The following is a 13295-nucleotide window of genomic DNA, read 5'->3' as shown; positions in this document are numbered from 1 at the left end:
TCAGCTCCTATAGTTATTTCTGTATTTCCTTTGCTTGCGGCTTAGGATCACATTTGTACTTGTCAACTTTTAGATGAGATAGACAATCATTATTACTTAGGAGTTTCAGGTGGCTTCTCCTACTGCCCTTTAGATTCATTAGAAATTTCTGAATAATATTTTATTCCCTTCAAGAGGGTCATTAGCCATTGTTCTACCCTGCTCTTCCTCAAGACCCTGAGGAAGTGGAGTCTCTGTTTGGCCTTTCTGACCACCTGGGATGTATTAACTTTCCAGGTAAGATCTTCACAGAGGGACTCCCAGAAATTTAAAGGAGGAAACTCTCTCCACACAGCCCCACCCCATGTAAAGTGGGGCAGGTTCCTCTTTTTTCCTCCGGAAGTCTAGCACCAGCTCTTTCATTTTGCCAATATTCAGGTGCAACACCATATGGATAGTTTTTGTACATGGGAAGGACAGTGGTTTTAGGCAGTCCGGAAAGTTTATCAGATGATTAGGGAAGGGACATTGAGTGCAATAGGGGAAGGGGGAATCTGTGTCGGGGGTGGGGGGATAGGATATAAAAATGTGTTAATTACCTCTGTATGGTGTGGCTGAACTCCTGTGTGTTTTTCAGTCCACCAAACCTTTGCAAACGCTTCTTTCAGATAAAAATTTTGTTGCTAGAATTCCAAGTGAGTTTGCTTTAGGATCTTAATCCATGTTCCAAACAGTTCCAACCCCCCCCCACCTCCCCAAAAGGATTACACTGCTAACCTAAGATTATTTCACATCAGTATCGTACAAGTCTCCCTGCCTAGAATGCAAATCTTTCGCTTTGGTTTGCACCGCCTTTTGGGGAAGTTGTGTCACGCCCCTTGCCGCTTTTGCGCGCGTGCGCGGGCTGTCCAATTCCTTACGACCGAGGAATAGATCAGCTGCGATGGAGAACGCGGGGGCAACGCCGCAAGGAACTGCGGGGCGCAAGAGGATCCCAAACCGGGAGAGACCCTCGGTCGAGGATGAGGCCCTCAACTTGATCGCTCGCGAGGTACGGTAGCACCAGATCTGGGCGGTTTCATCCTTTTCCTTCCTCTTTCGTTTTTGGGAGCTTCCCCGCCTTGGCTGCTTCTCCTTGTTTCGCTAGACGGCCTTCCCTCCGCCGAGGGCGCCTGTAGTAGACGGGACTGGATGGTGGCCTCCCTCTCCAGAGGGTCCGGTTGCTACTTCCTCCATCACGTCCCTTCTCCTCGTAGGTTTCTGCTTCGCCGCGTCGTCTCTTTTTCTGGACTTCCGGGCGGCACGGGGTAGGGAGGATGGGGCAGGCGGCCAGTTCGCCTCCTGTTTAGTTTCATCAGCAAAGACTTGTGTGCGTTTTTAACTCTCTCCTTGAAATTAACGGGAAGTAGTGTTTTAACACGACCAACTTGGTGCGAGTGAAAGAATGTGTGTGTTTTTATACCCATATGTCCAATTACCTTTGGCTTCCTCCGTTGTGAGTTGTCTTTGTATATACTTTTTGCAGTTCAAGATGTTTTTATCCATTTGTAATTTATATTTTGTATTTACTGTACCAGCATATAGTACATGCAGGTATGTTGGATTTTTGATTTTTTTTAATTCTGCCTTTATTATTTTACAAGAAACTCAAGGTGTCAAACATATATAATATTCCTTTCTATTCCCATTTTCCCCACAACAAAAACCTTGTGAGTTGCATTGGAGAGAGAGAGAGAGTGACTGGCCCAAGGTCACTCAGCCAGCTGTCATACCTATGGCAGGAGTAGAACCCATCTTCTCCTGGTCTGTAGGCCAGCACATTTGCCACTACCGCCATAGAGACTGATAAACCTGTTACTCCTTACATTTCACAACTTTTATATTTTTCTGTGTTACAGTGTTATCTGTATATCTAGTCTGAAAAGGAAATGGGAAAGATTTATTCAGATGCTGTGATCAATACAGATCCGTGCCCTTCTTGGCTGGTTTAAGAGCCTTGGTGGAGCAGTGGGCTAATGCCTCCTTAAATAACACCAGCTGCCTGCAATTAGTGCAGGTTCGAGTCCCACCAGGCTCAAGGTTGACTCAGCCTTCCATCCTTCCGAGGTAGGTAAAATGAGGACCCAGATTGTTGGGGGCAATAAGCTGACTTTGTAATAATGCCGCTTGGGGAGGGTGTGAAAGCCCTAATAAGCAGGCATATATATACATAGAATGAAGGCTACTGCTAAGCTTGTAAGCTGCCCTGAGTCTTCGGAGAAGGGCGGGATATAAATGGAATTAAAATTAAAATTAAATTAAATTAAATTTATTCAGCTCGAGAGGTGTTGTGATTCAGGGTCAGCCTGTGGGTTCGGCAGTTGGGTCGGACAACTCAGAGGAGGAGGGGGGTGTTGAAGACCTTGCTGAGGGGATTGAAGATCTTGCTGATGAGAGCCCTCAGCCAGGCCCCTCCCACTTGGTCACCACAGAGACCCAGCTGTGTGAGCCTGACAGTGTGGATGAAGATGACCCACAGCTGGCCCTGTTCAAGGACGCCCGACGCAGGAGGCAGTCAATTAGGAGTAAACAGAGGAAGGCAATGGGGCTCCTCGGAAGGAGGCAGAGAGAAGCCACGCCCTGAACTGTATATAAGGGGAATGTGTGGGAGGCAACTGAAGGCAACCGCTTGGATAGTTCCTGTTTCTTAAAGCTCCTGTTTCTTGGTTTGTCTTGTTCCGTTTGTTTTTGTGGTAATAAATTTGGCAGGCGTAATTCCAGCCTCTTGCCTTCTTGTAAAAGGGGTTGTCCCTGCCTTTTCTGCAGGGCCGGTAGCAGGCTGGTACAGAACAGTTTGCCTTCAGCCTCCCACCCCTTACTAATATTATGGAGCAGCTACATGCTGAGAATGCCCAGCTCACCCAGCAACTCACTTTGCTGGCAGCTCAGGTGGCTCAACTGCAAGCTCAGGTTCATGCTGCACCCCCACCATCACCCCCACCCAGGAGAAAATGCCAAGTTGCGATGCCGGATAAATTTACAGGCAATCCAGAACTGTTTCCTGCTTTCCTGGGACAATGCCAGCTCTTTATCAGCGTGAGAGCAGCTGATTTCCCCGCTGACCAGGATAAGGTGGGGTTTGTGTTAAGCCTTCTTTCGGGTGATGCAACTCATTGGGGCACGCCTCTGCTGGCTCAACCTAGCCCATTGTTGGACAACTTTGTGGGGTTTTGTGATCATATGCGTCTGATGCATGAGGACCTTATTAAGACGCAGACTGCTACTTGGCGCCTGAAAGCTCTGAGGCAGGGTCAACGCCCCTTACAGGGCTATATCAACGATTTCCAGCTGCTTAGCCAGGATTCCGCCTGGAATGAGGCTGCGCTCGTGGATGCCTTCCAGGATGGATTGTCGGAGGAGATGTTGGATGAGCTGGCCCGTGTGGATATTCCCTCAGACCTCAATGGGCTGATCCATCTCTGCCTGCGGATCGATGCTCGGTTGCAGCAGCTAAGGAGTCGCTGTGCCACCCCACAGACCCCTGCAGCACCTGTTGTGCGTGAGCCTCCAGTTCAAAGGGAGGAGCCAATGGAGCTGGGTGCCGCCAGGTCTCGTCTATTGGTGACTGAAATGAACAGACGATCGGGGGGGTTGTGTTTTTACTGTGGGGACCCTGGGCATTTGGCTGCTTTTTGCCCAAAGAAGCGACAGCGGGCATCAGTGACTGAGTCTGCCCCGAGAAAGTCCCCTACTTTTCTGTCGGGAAACGCCCCGAGCCCGATCTAGACGGTGTGATAGATCGGGCGTCCCACAACAACACTGAGTGACGTCTTTCCGATGCTGCCTGTGGACCTCCACGGCATCTGATATTGGAGGCACGTCTGATCCTTCCTGGCAAGCCAGAGGGGATTCCAGTCCATGCCTTAATTGACTCTGGGGCCACCACAAATTTTATGGACTCAGCATTTGTGGCCAAATGGGCTGTTCCCCAGTGCCCGGTGGATCCGCCCATGTTAGTGGAGACTATCGATGGTCGAGTGCTCCTGTCTGGGCCAATTACGGCCGCCACGCAACCATTATGTATGGCCATCAATTCCCATGTGGAGGCCATCCAGTTCTATATCACCTCAGATCTGCATTTCCCCGTGGTCTTGGGACTGGCGTGGCTCCAGGCGCATGACCCAAAGATCTATTGGTCACAGAACTTGGTCACCTTCCCAAGCTTGCAGTGCGTGGACCACTCCCGCCATATCTGTGCCGGCCAGGTGGAGGGTTCCCCAGGGGTTTCCTTGCCTCCCGAACTGTCCGACTTTGCTGATGTGTTCAGCGAGACAGAGGCGGATCAATTACCCCCGCACAGGCCCTATGACTGCCCCATTGATTTAGTCCCTGATGCGCCTCTCCCAGTGGGGCGTTTGTACTCCATGTCGGACCGCGAGTTGTTTTAATTTCTATATTAAAAGTTATACAGTTTTGCATTCTTGAGTTGTAGTGATAAATCTCTTTACACTTGTTCATAGTTGCTTTCCTCTACCTACAAAAGACCCTTTTAATTTCTATATTAAAAGTTATACAGTTTTGCATTCTTGAGTTGTAGTGATAAATCTCTTTACACTTGTTCATAGTTGCTTTCCTCTACCTACAAAAGACCCTTTTAATTTCTATATTAAAAGTTATACAGTTTTGCATTCTTGAGTTGTAGTGATAAATCTCTTTACACTTGTTCATAGTTGTCCTTGCTTCAAGATGGGGCCTCTGCCTTCCCCCATTTAAGTCTGCATTCCTGTGATAAACCTTTGCCCCTTGCTTCATTTATAACAAAGACTTGTCTTTTATAATTGTCTATGTTTCAAGTTATGTTTCAAGTTATGTTTCAAATCATGTTTTTCAAGTCATGCCTTTCAAGTTAAGATATGCCTTCTTGACTGATGACAACCCTTGTATTCTTTGTTAGCATTTGTAATATGATAAGCTATGCTTTATTGTTTCCTGTGATGACCTTTGCTCTCTTCATTAGCAGATGTATACAATGAGTTATGTTTTCCCTTTGACCTTCTATACTTCCATATGTTGCTCCCTCATGTGTGTACCTGCCCCTCCCAAATGAAACAGCCTAATAAAGAGAGAGTGTCCAGAGCTGTTCGGGGGGCATAACATCCACCCCGAGCACTTTGTGCTCTCACCTTGAGCAAACTTGTGTCGGTGCCTAAGTTTCTCCTGGGACTCTGTTCCTGAAGTCATCGCAGTTCCCAAGTGTGACCGTCGGAAAGTCCGGCACACTGGGTCGGTGGCAAAGGGCAGGATCCTTCCATATTCAAGGTGATCACCCTTGCGAGGGTCCCTCTAAATTCTCACCCCTGTCACGGGGCTCTAAGAGTTGAGGCCAGAACCCAGATCAACCGCCCAGCGCAACCACCCAACGCAACATGGCTGCATTGCGGGACTTTATGGAGAAGAATTTGGCTCGCGGTTTCATCCGGCCCTCGTCCTCCCCAGTGTCTGCACCCGTGCTCTTCGTCAAAAAGAAGTCGGGTGAATTGCGGCTTTGCTGCGATTATAGGAAACTCAACGCCATCACGGTGCGCAATCGTTACCCGCTGCCCCTCATCCCTGAACTCTTGGACCGACTCCGGGAGGCTAAGATCTTCACGAAACTGGACCTGCATGGAGCTTATAACCTCGTCAGGGTTCAGCCGGGTGATGAGTGGAAGACGGCGTTTGGTACTCGCTATGGACATTTTGAGTACACGGTGATGCCGTTTGGCCTGACCAACGCCCCCGCTGTTTCAGCATTTCATGAATGACATTTTCCGGGATTTGTTGGATCAGTTTGTCGTGATCTACTTGGATGACATCCTGATCTACTCCCCGTCGTGTGAGGTGCACCATCAGCATCTCCATCAGGTCCTGCAGTGACTCCGAGAACATCGGCTGTTTGCCAAGTTGGAGAAGTGCCAGTTCTACCGGGTGACCATCGATTTCCTGGGTCACCGCATTTCTCCTGAGGGCATCGCCATGGAGCCGAGTAAGGTTGAGTCTTTGCAGAGTTGGCAACCCCCGTGTCGCGTGAAGGATGTTCAGCGACTTCTTGGGTTCGCCAACTATTACCGAACTTTCATCCCTGGGTTTGCTGCCTTGCCAGCTCCCCTTACCCGGCTCCTGCAGAAGAAGACTCGGTTCCAGTGGAATGCTCCAGAACAACAGGCTTTCCAGACTTTGAAGGAAGCCTTCATGAAGGAGCCCATCTTGAAGCATCCTGACCCGCAACGGCCATTTGTTGTGGAGGCGGACGCCTCTGACATTGCCTTTGGGGCGGTGTTACTCCAGGCAACGACGCCCAGCGGTACCCTCTTCCCTTGCACGTACCATTCACAAAAACTGAACCCTTCGGAGCGCAATTATACAATCTGGGAGAAGGAGCTGCTGGCCATCAAAGTGGCGTTCGAGGCCTGGAGGCATCATCTGGAGGGAGCGCGGCATCAAATCGAGGTCCGGATGGACCATAAGAATTTGGAAAGCCTGCAGACCGCTCGGAATTTGAACCAACGCCAGATCCGGTGGTCTCTTTTCTTTGCGAGGTTTGACTTCCGGGTTCGGTACATACCTAGCGGGCACAATCAAAGAGCGAATGCTCTGTCCAGAAAGCCCGAATATTCCCGAGTGGAAGACAAGCTTCTGCCCAGGACAGTGATCCCCATCAAGTCTTTTCCTGCGGTGCGGGACCCGGTTGATATACGGGCTCCGATCCGGGAGGCACAGCAGCAGGAGGTGTGGGTGGCTCAGCGGAAGGAGGAGGTGGGGCCAGATTCTCCTTGGACGGTCACGGATGGACTCTTGTATTATCGTGACCGTCTCTACGTTCCGGGAGGGCCACTCAGGGGACTCATCCTCAACCAGTGTCACGATAACCCGGCGGCGGGGCATTTTGGCCTGTTCAAGACCCTGAACCTGGTCTCCCGTACCTTCTGGTGGCCCCGGGTCCTTCTGGTGGCCCCGGGTTACCTCCTGCATCCCATGCAGGCAGGCCAAGTCAGCGACAGGGGCCCCGCCTGGATTACTGCAGCCTTTGCCGACACCCAAAAGACCCTGGGGGGCTGTGTTCATGGATTTTCTGATGGATTTACCCCATCCTCTGGTTTTACGACAGTGTATGTGGTGGTGGACATGCTGACCAAGATGGCGCACTTCATCCCCTGTCGCGGCTTACCGTCAGCCCGCGCCACTAGTCGTATGTTCATTCAGCAGGTGTTTCGGCTGCACGGCGTCCCTGATAGAGTCATCTCTGATAGGGGGCCCAGTTTACAGCCCGCTTCTGGCAGGAGTTGATGCATGCATTGGATATCAAGATTTGACTCTCGTCCGCACATCATTCTCAAACTGATGGGGCAACCGAGAAGGTCATCGGTATCCTGGAACAATATCTGCGCTGCTACGTCAATCTGCAGCAAAACAATTGGGTGGACTATCTGGCCATAGCTGAGTTTGCATTTAACAATTCCACACAGATGACACCGTTCTTGGCCAATGTGGGATATCACCCCCGGTTTTTCCCCCTTTCTCCCGTGGACTCACCGGAGCCGGCAGCGAACGACTTCATGGCAGAGTTACAGGCGATCCATCGATTGGTGCGACGTCAGTTAGAGAAGGCCAAGGCCGATTACAAAAGGTTTGCTGATCGGTCAAGACGGGATACGCCTCCACTATCGGTGGGAGATCGGGTCTGGTTGTCCACCAGGACAACACGGCCGGTGAGAAAGTTAGATCACTGATATTTAGGACCGTTCCCAGTCGAGGCTGTCATCAATCCGGTTGCATATCGTTTAACTCTGCCACGTTCCCTGCGCGTGCACCCAGTCTTTCATCGGTCTCTGTTGGTCCCCGAGCAACCAGCCTGTCAACTCCGCCGAGCGGAACCTCCCCCATCAGGACCTCGTGATGGAGGCAGCACCCCCGAGTACGAGGTCGCCAGCATCAGGGATTCCCGTTGGCTGAAAGGTCGTTTCCAGTACCTGATTGAATGGAAAGGTTATGGACCAGAGGACTTCACCTGGGAAGACGTGACCGCTGTTCATGCCCCTGCGTTGGTGACCGCTTTTCATGAACAATTTCCATCCCGACTGCATCTGGATCGGCAGACCCGGGGAAAGGGCCCTGCGGTGCGGGATAATGTTGTGATTCAGGGTCAGCCTGTGGGTTCGGTAGTTGGGTCGGATGACTCAGAGGAGGAGGGGGGTGTTGAAGACCTTGCTGAGGGGTTTGAAGATCTTGCTGATGAGAGCCCTCAGCCAGGCCCCTCCCACTTGGTCACCACGGAGACCCAGCTGTGTGAGCCTGACAGTGTGGATGAAGATGACTCACAGCTGGCCCTGTTCAAGGATGCCCGACGCAGGAGGCAGTTAATTAGGAGTAAACAGAGGAAGGCAATGGGGCTCCTCGGAAGGAGGCAGAGAGAAGCCACGCCCTGAACTCCATATAAGGTGAATGTGTGGGAGGGTTGGTTTGCTGAAGGCAACCGCTTGGATAGTTCCTGTTTAGAAAGTTAGATCAGCTCCCTTCGGTTCTGGAGGAAACTGACTATCTGGACCCGTACCAATCGGGTTTCAGGCCCGGACACAGCACAGAGAGGGCATTGGTCGCACTGATAAATGATCTCTGGAGAGCTTGGGACAGAGGCTGTTCCTCTGTCCTAATCCTTCTAGATCTCTCAGCGGCTTTTGATACCATCGACCATGGTATCTTGCTGCAGCATCTCAAGGGATTGGGAGTGGGAGGCACGGTTCTTCAGTGGTTCTCCTCCTATCTCATGGGACGTTCGCAGTCGGTATTAACAGGGGGGCAGAGGTCGACCTTGAGGCCTCTCACTTGTGGAGTCCCTCAAGGATCGGTCCTTTCGCCTCTCCTATTCAACATCTACATGAAACTGCTAGTTGAGATCATTCGTGGTTTTGGAGTCGGGTATCACCAGTATGCTGATGATACCCAGCTTTTTATTTTGACACGAAACCACCTCAGTGATGCCCTCGATGTGATGTCCCGTTGTCTGGAAGCAGTTCGGATCTGGATGGGGAGGAACAGGCTTCAACTCAACCCTGACAAGACTGAGTGGCTGTACGTACCGGCATCTCGGGATATTCAGAACATTCCATCTCTTTCTATAGGGGGTGAGTTATTACCCCCCGTAGATAGGGCTTGCAACTTGGGAGTCCTCCTAGATTCACAGCTTTCCTTGGAAGACCACATAATAGCTGTGACTAGGGGAGCCTTTGCCCAGGTTCGCCTGGTGCGCCAATTAGGGCCCTATCTAGACCGGGATGCCCTGCGTACGGTCACTCATGCACTCGTGACCTCTCGTTTAGACTACTGCAATGCTTTCTACATGGGGCTGCCCTTGAGGACCACTCGGAGGCTCCAACTGGTACAGAATGCAGCCGCGAGAGTTGTGTTGGGAGTCTCCCGATACTCCCATGTTACACCTCTACTCCGTGAGCTGCATTGGCTCCCAGTTGTCCTCCGGGTAACATTCAAGGTGCTGGTAATGGTTTTCAAAGCCCTACATGGCATGGGTCCGGAATACCTTAGGAATCACCTGCTGCCAGTGTCAACTTCCCTCCGTCCAGTGCGCTCCCACAGAGAGGGCCTCCTAAGGGTTCCGCCGTTCAGAGAATGCCGTCTGGTGGCTCCCAGAGGGAGGGCGTTCTCTGTGGGCGCGCCTGACCTATGGAATCGTTTACCTGTTGAGCTCCGGATGGCTCCCGACCTTCGCTCCTTCCGACGCGACCTAAAAACCTATCTGTTTGAGCAATCCAGTCTGGTCTGACGGGTTCTGTTGTAATTATTGTTTTAAGGTAATTTATCTTCTACATTAATGTTTTCGATATCTGTATTTGTGCATTTGATATTGATGTCACTGTTCACCGCCCTGAGTCCTTAGGGAGAAGGGCGGTATAGAAATCAAATAAATAAACAAATAAATAAATACAGTTTTATCACTGATTCTGACATAGCTAAAAGAAGAGTCACATGATATCAGCAAATTGAACTTTCTGATTAATGCAAGAATTAAAGTTAATGCATCCTTGATATCTTGCACTTTACCCATTTTTCCAAATTTTTCAGACTTATGTATTCATTAGATGTATAGACTGAAAAGGGACATAAAGGTTTTGTATACCGTTAGTATGTTCCTTTAGTACCTCGAGTGAACTTATTTTGCCTTGGAGATTCATCTTGTGTTTAACTATAGTGGCTATAAGACATCTTCATATGGCTTCCAAGAGGCTTACAGCAACATGAAAGGATTTGAAGGAATTTCTGGCAAGTACTGGTTGTGTACTACATATGACAACTATCTACCATATTCTTCATATGTCTGGGCTGTGGGGTAGGGTGGTAAAATGGAAGCCTTTTCTTACAAAGAAAAACTCAACTACATTTTGCAAAAGCCTATATCAAGTCTGACAAAAGCATGTAGAAAAATGTGTTATGTATAGTCTGATGACACTAAGGTTAAACTTTTTAGCCATAATTCCAAAAAGTATGTTTGGTAGAAAAACAACACTGCACATAACCAGAAGTATACCAGACCCACAGTGAAGCGTGGTGGCAGCATTATGCTTTGGGACTGTATCTTTAGTCAAGATAGAGAGAATTATGAACAGTTCTACATATTGGTCAATTTTGGCGCAAAAAGCCTTCAGGCCTCTGTTAAAATACTGGAAATAAAGAGTAATTCCACCTTTCAACATGACAATAACCCAAAGCATCCAAGTCAACAAAAGAATAGTTTCACTAAAAGAAGATAAAAGTTTTGGAGTGGCCCATCCAGACCCTGCACCTGAATCCACTTGAAAATCTGTGTGGTGAACAGAAAATGGCTGTGTTCAGATGTGACAGATTTGTGCAAGGAAGAGTAGGTGAAGATTCCCAAAGAGAAGTTGTGCCATGCTGATTAGGCTCCTACCCCAAAAGACTGAATGCTGTTATAAAAATCAAAAGGTGTGTCAACAATGTATTAGTGTAAAGGTGTGCATACTTATGCAGCCATATTATTCTAGTGTTTAATTATTATTTCCTCCTAAACGATTTTGGTTTGCTTTTCAGTTGAATTGTGCAACTTATATATTAAACATGGAAAACATTCTGGTCTGTTTTTTTTACATCTCAGAAATGCATTTTAACAGGAGCATGTAGATTTTCTATATCCACTGTATTTTGCCTTTTCTGCCCTCAGAGTTCTCTGGGAAAACATATATTGTTGCATACGGTAAAACTGAGCCAAAGTTGGACTTAAGCAACTCTATTTATACCGCAGCCAATTTTGGTCACCATATCACAAAAAAGATGTCAAGAGTTTGGAAAAAATTCAGAGGAGAGCAACTAAGATGATCAAAGACCTGGAGACTAAAACATGTGAAGAATGGCTGCAGTACTTGGGTTTGGCTAGCCTAAAGAAAAGAAGAAATAGGGGAGAAATAATAGCAGTATTCCAGTGTTTGAGGGGCTACCACAAAGATGAGGGGGGTCACGTTATTCACCAGAGCACCAAAGGGAAGGACGAGAAACAATGGTTGGAAACTGATCAAAGAGAGAAGCAACCTAGAATTAAGGAGAAACTTCCTGACAATGAGGACAATTAATCAGTGGAACAGCTTGCCTCCAGAAATCGTGGGTGCTCCACTACTGGAGGTTTTTAAGAAAAGACTACACAGTCACTTGTCTGAGATGGTATAGGTCAGGGGTCGGCAACCTTAAACACTCAAAGAGCCATTGAGCCTTGGTGGAGCAGTGGGCTAATGCCTCCTTAAGTAACACCAGCTGCCTGCAATTAGTGCAGGTTCGCATCCCACCAGGCTCAAGGTTGACTCAGCCTTCCATCCTTCCGAGGTAGGTAAAATGAGGACCCAGATTGTTGGGGGCAATAAGCTGACTTTGTAATAATGCCGCTTGGGGGGGGGGGCGAAAGCCCTAATAAGCAGGCATATACATAGAATGAAGGCTATTGCTAAGCACATTGGTTTGTGCTTAAATTGTAAGCCGCCCTGAGTCTTCGGAGAAGGGCGGGATATAAATGGGATTAAAATAAATAAATAAAATAAAATTTGGACCCCTTTCCCACAGAAAAGAAAACACCAGGAGCCACAAAACCCTGCTGCTTCTCCCCCAGCACTCTTCCACCATTGCTGCTGCTGCTTACCCCTCCCGCACAGAGCACCCTGCCACTGCTGCTTTCTTCCTCTACCTCCCCCGCCAGAGTGCACCCTGCCACTGCTTTTCCCTCCTACCACCCCCACATGGAGCGTGCCCTGCCACCCCTTTTCCCTCCTACCTCCCCTGCATGGAGCGCCTTGCTGCCGCTGCTTTTCTCTCCTACCTCCGCAGTGCAGAGTGCCCTGCTGCCACTGCTTTTCCCTGCTACCTCCCCCGCGCGGAGCACCCTACCAATGCATCTTTCCCCAGCAGAAAAGGTGGAGTTTCCAAAGCAGCAGCAGGGCATAGTCCAGGCATGGCCCAGCAGCAAAGCTTGTCCTTCCCACTCAAGAGGCCCCCAGAAGCTCCTCGGCTCCATCCGAGTTGAAGAAAGTGGAGGCGCAGCAGAGAGATTGCTCTCAAAAAAATAAGAGCCGGATGCGCTACTCGCTCGTGTGTGCCCGCCTTATTGAGAGCAATCCCGCTGCTGCGTCTCCGCTGTCTTCAACTTGGATGGAGCAGAGTGGGGAGGAAAATGAGGAGAAGAGAAGTGAGGCTTTGTGCCAGCTGGCTGGCCAGGTAAGGGGTAGGTCGGGCGATGGTGGCTGGCTGGCTGGGGGGATCATGACCACTGGGGGGAATCTGACGGGTCTCATAGCAGCAGAATTGGCAACTCCCCCCACCCAGCCTGTTTCCCCAGCTCCATACAAGATACTTGACAGAAAACACCCTCCCCCCGCACCCCCGATTGGACCCATGTGGCACCTTCTTTCCAGCTCTGATGCGGTCCTCCATCACTTTCTCTGCTGCCGTGTGCAGTCTTACAAACAAAAGAAGCTTGTGGGCAGTCCCACAAACTTCTTTTGTTTGTTGGACTGCCCACAAACTTATTTTGTTTCTGGGACTAAAAAAAAGTTCAGTCAATCTATTCCAACTTTGCGAGATCTTTTTTTCCCCCATGAGAAGTTGGAATTGATTGATTGAACTTTTTTTTTAGGGGGTGGAGGACTGGGCGGAGGACTGGGAGCCACAGCAGAGGCGTGAAAGAGTTGCATGCGGCTCTGGGTTGCTGACCCCTGGTATAGGTTCTCCTGCTTGAGCAGGGGGCTGGACTCGAAGACCTCCAAGATCCTTTCCAGCTCTGTGCTATT

General features: G+C 49.5%; 1 protein-coding gene across 8 annotated transcripts in view; it reads left to right on the top strand.

The window, feature by feature from the left end:
* Positions 1-882: 882 nt before the first annotated feature.
* Positions 883-13295, top strand: part of LRRFIP1 (LRR binding FLII interacting protein 1) — a 146716-nt gene continuing 134303 nt past the window's right edge. For 3 of the 8 annotated variants that reach the window (XM_083354494.1, XM_083354495.1, XM_083354492.1), the window contains exon 1: positions 883-1030. In XM_083354494.1, the coding sequence (XP_083210620.1) occupies positions 923-1030 (108 nt within the window). In that variant the 5' untranslated portion in view covers positions 883-922. The remainder of the gene's footprint in view (positions 1031-13295) is intronic. The other 5 variants (XM_083354493.1, XM_083354489.1, XM_083354490.1 and 2 more) reach the window with 4 other exon arrangements.

The sequence above is a fragment of the Vipera ursinii genome, assembly GCF_947247035.1.
Source record: "Vipera ursinii genome assembly, chromosome: 1".
Classification (NCBI taxonomy): Eukaryota; Metazoa; Chordata; class Lepidosauria; order Squamata; family Viperidae; genus Vipera; species Vipera ursinii.
The sequence above is the reverse complement of the archived record's forward strand: the minus strand, read 5'-3'. Positions and strand labels throughout refer to the sequence as shown.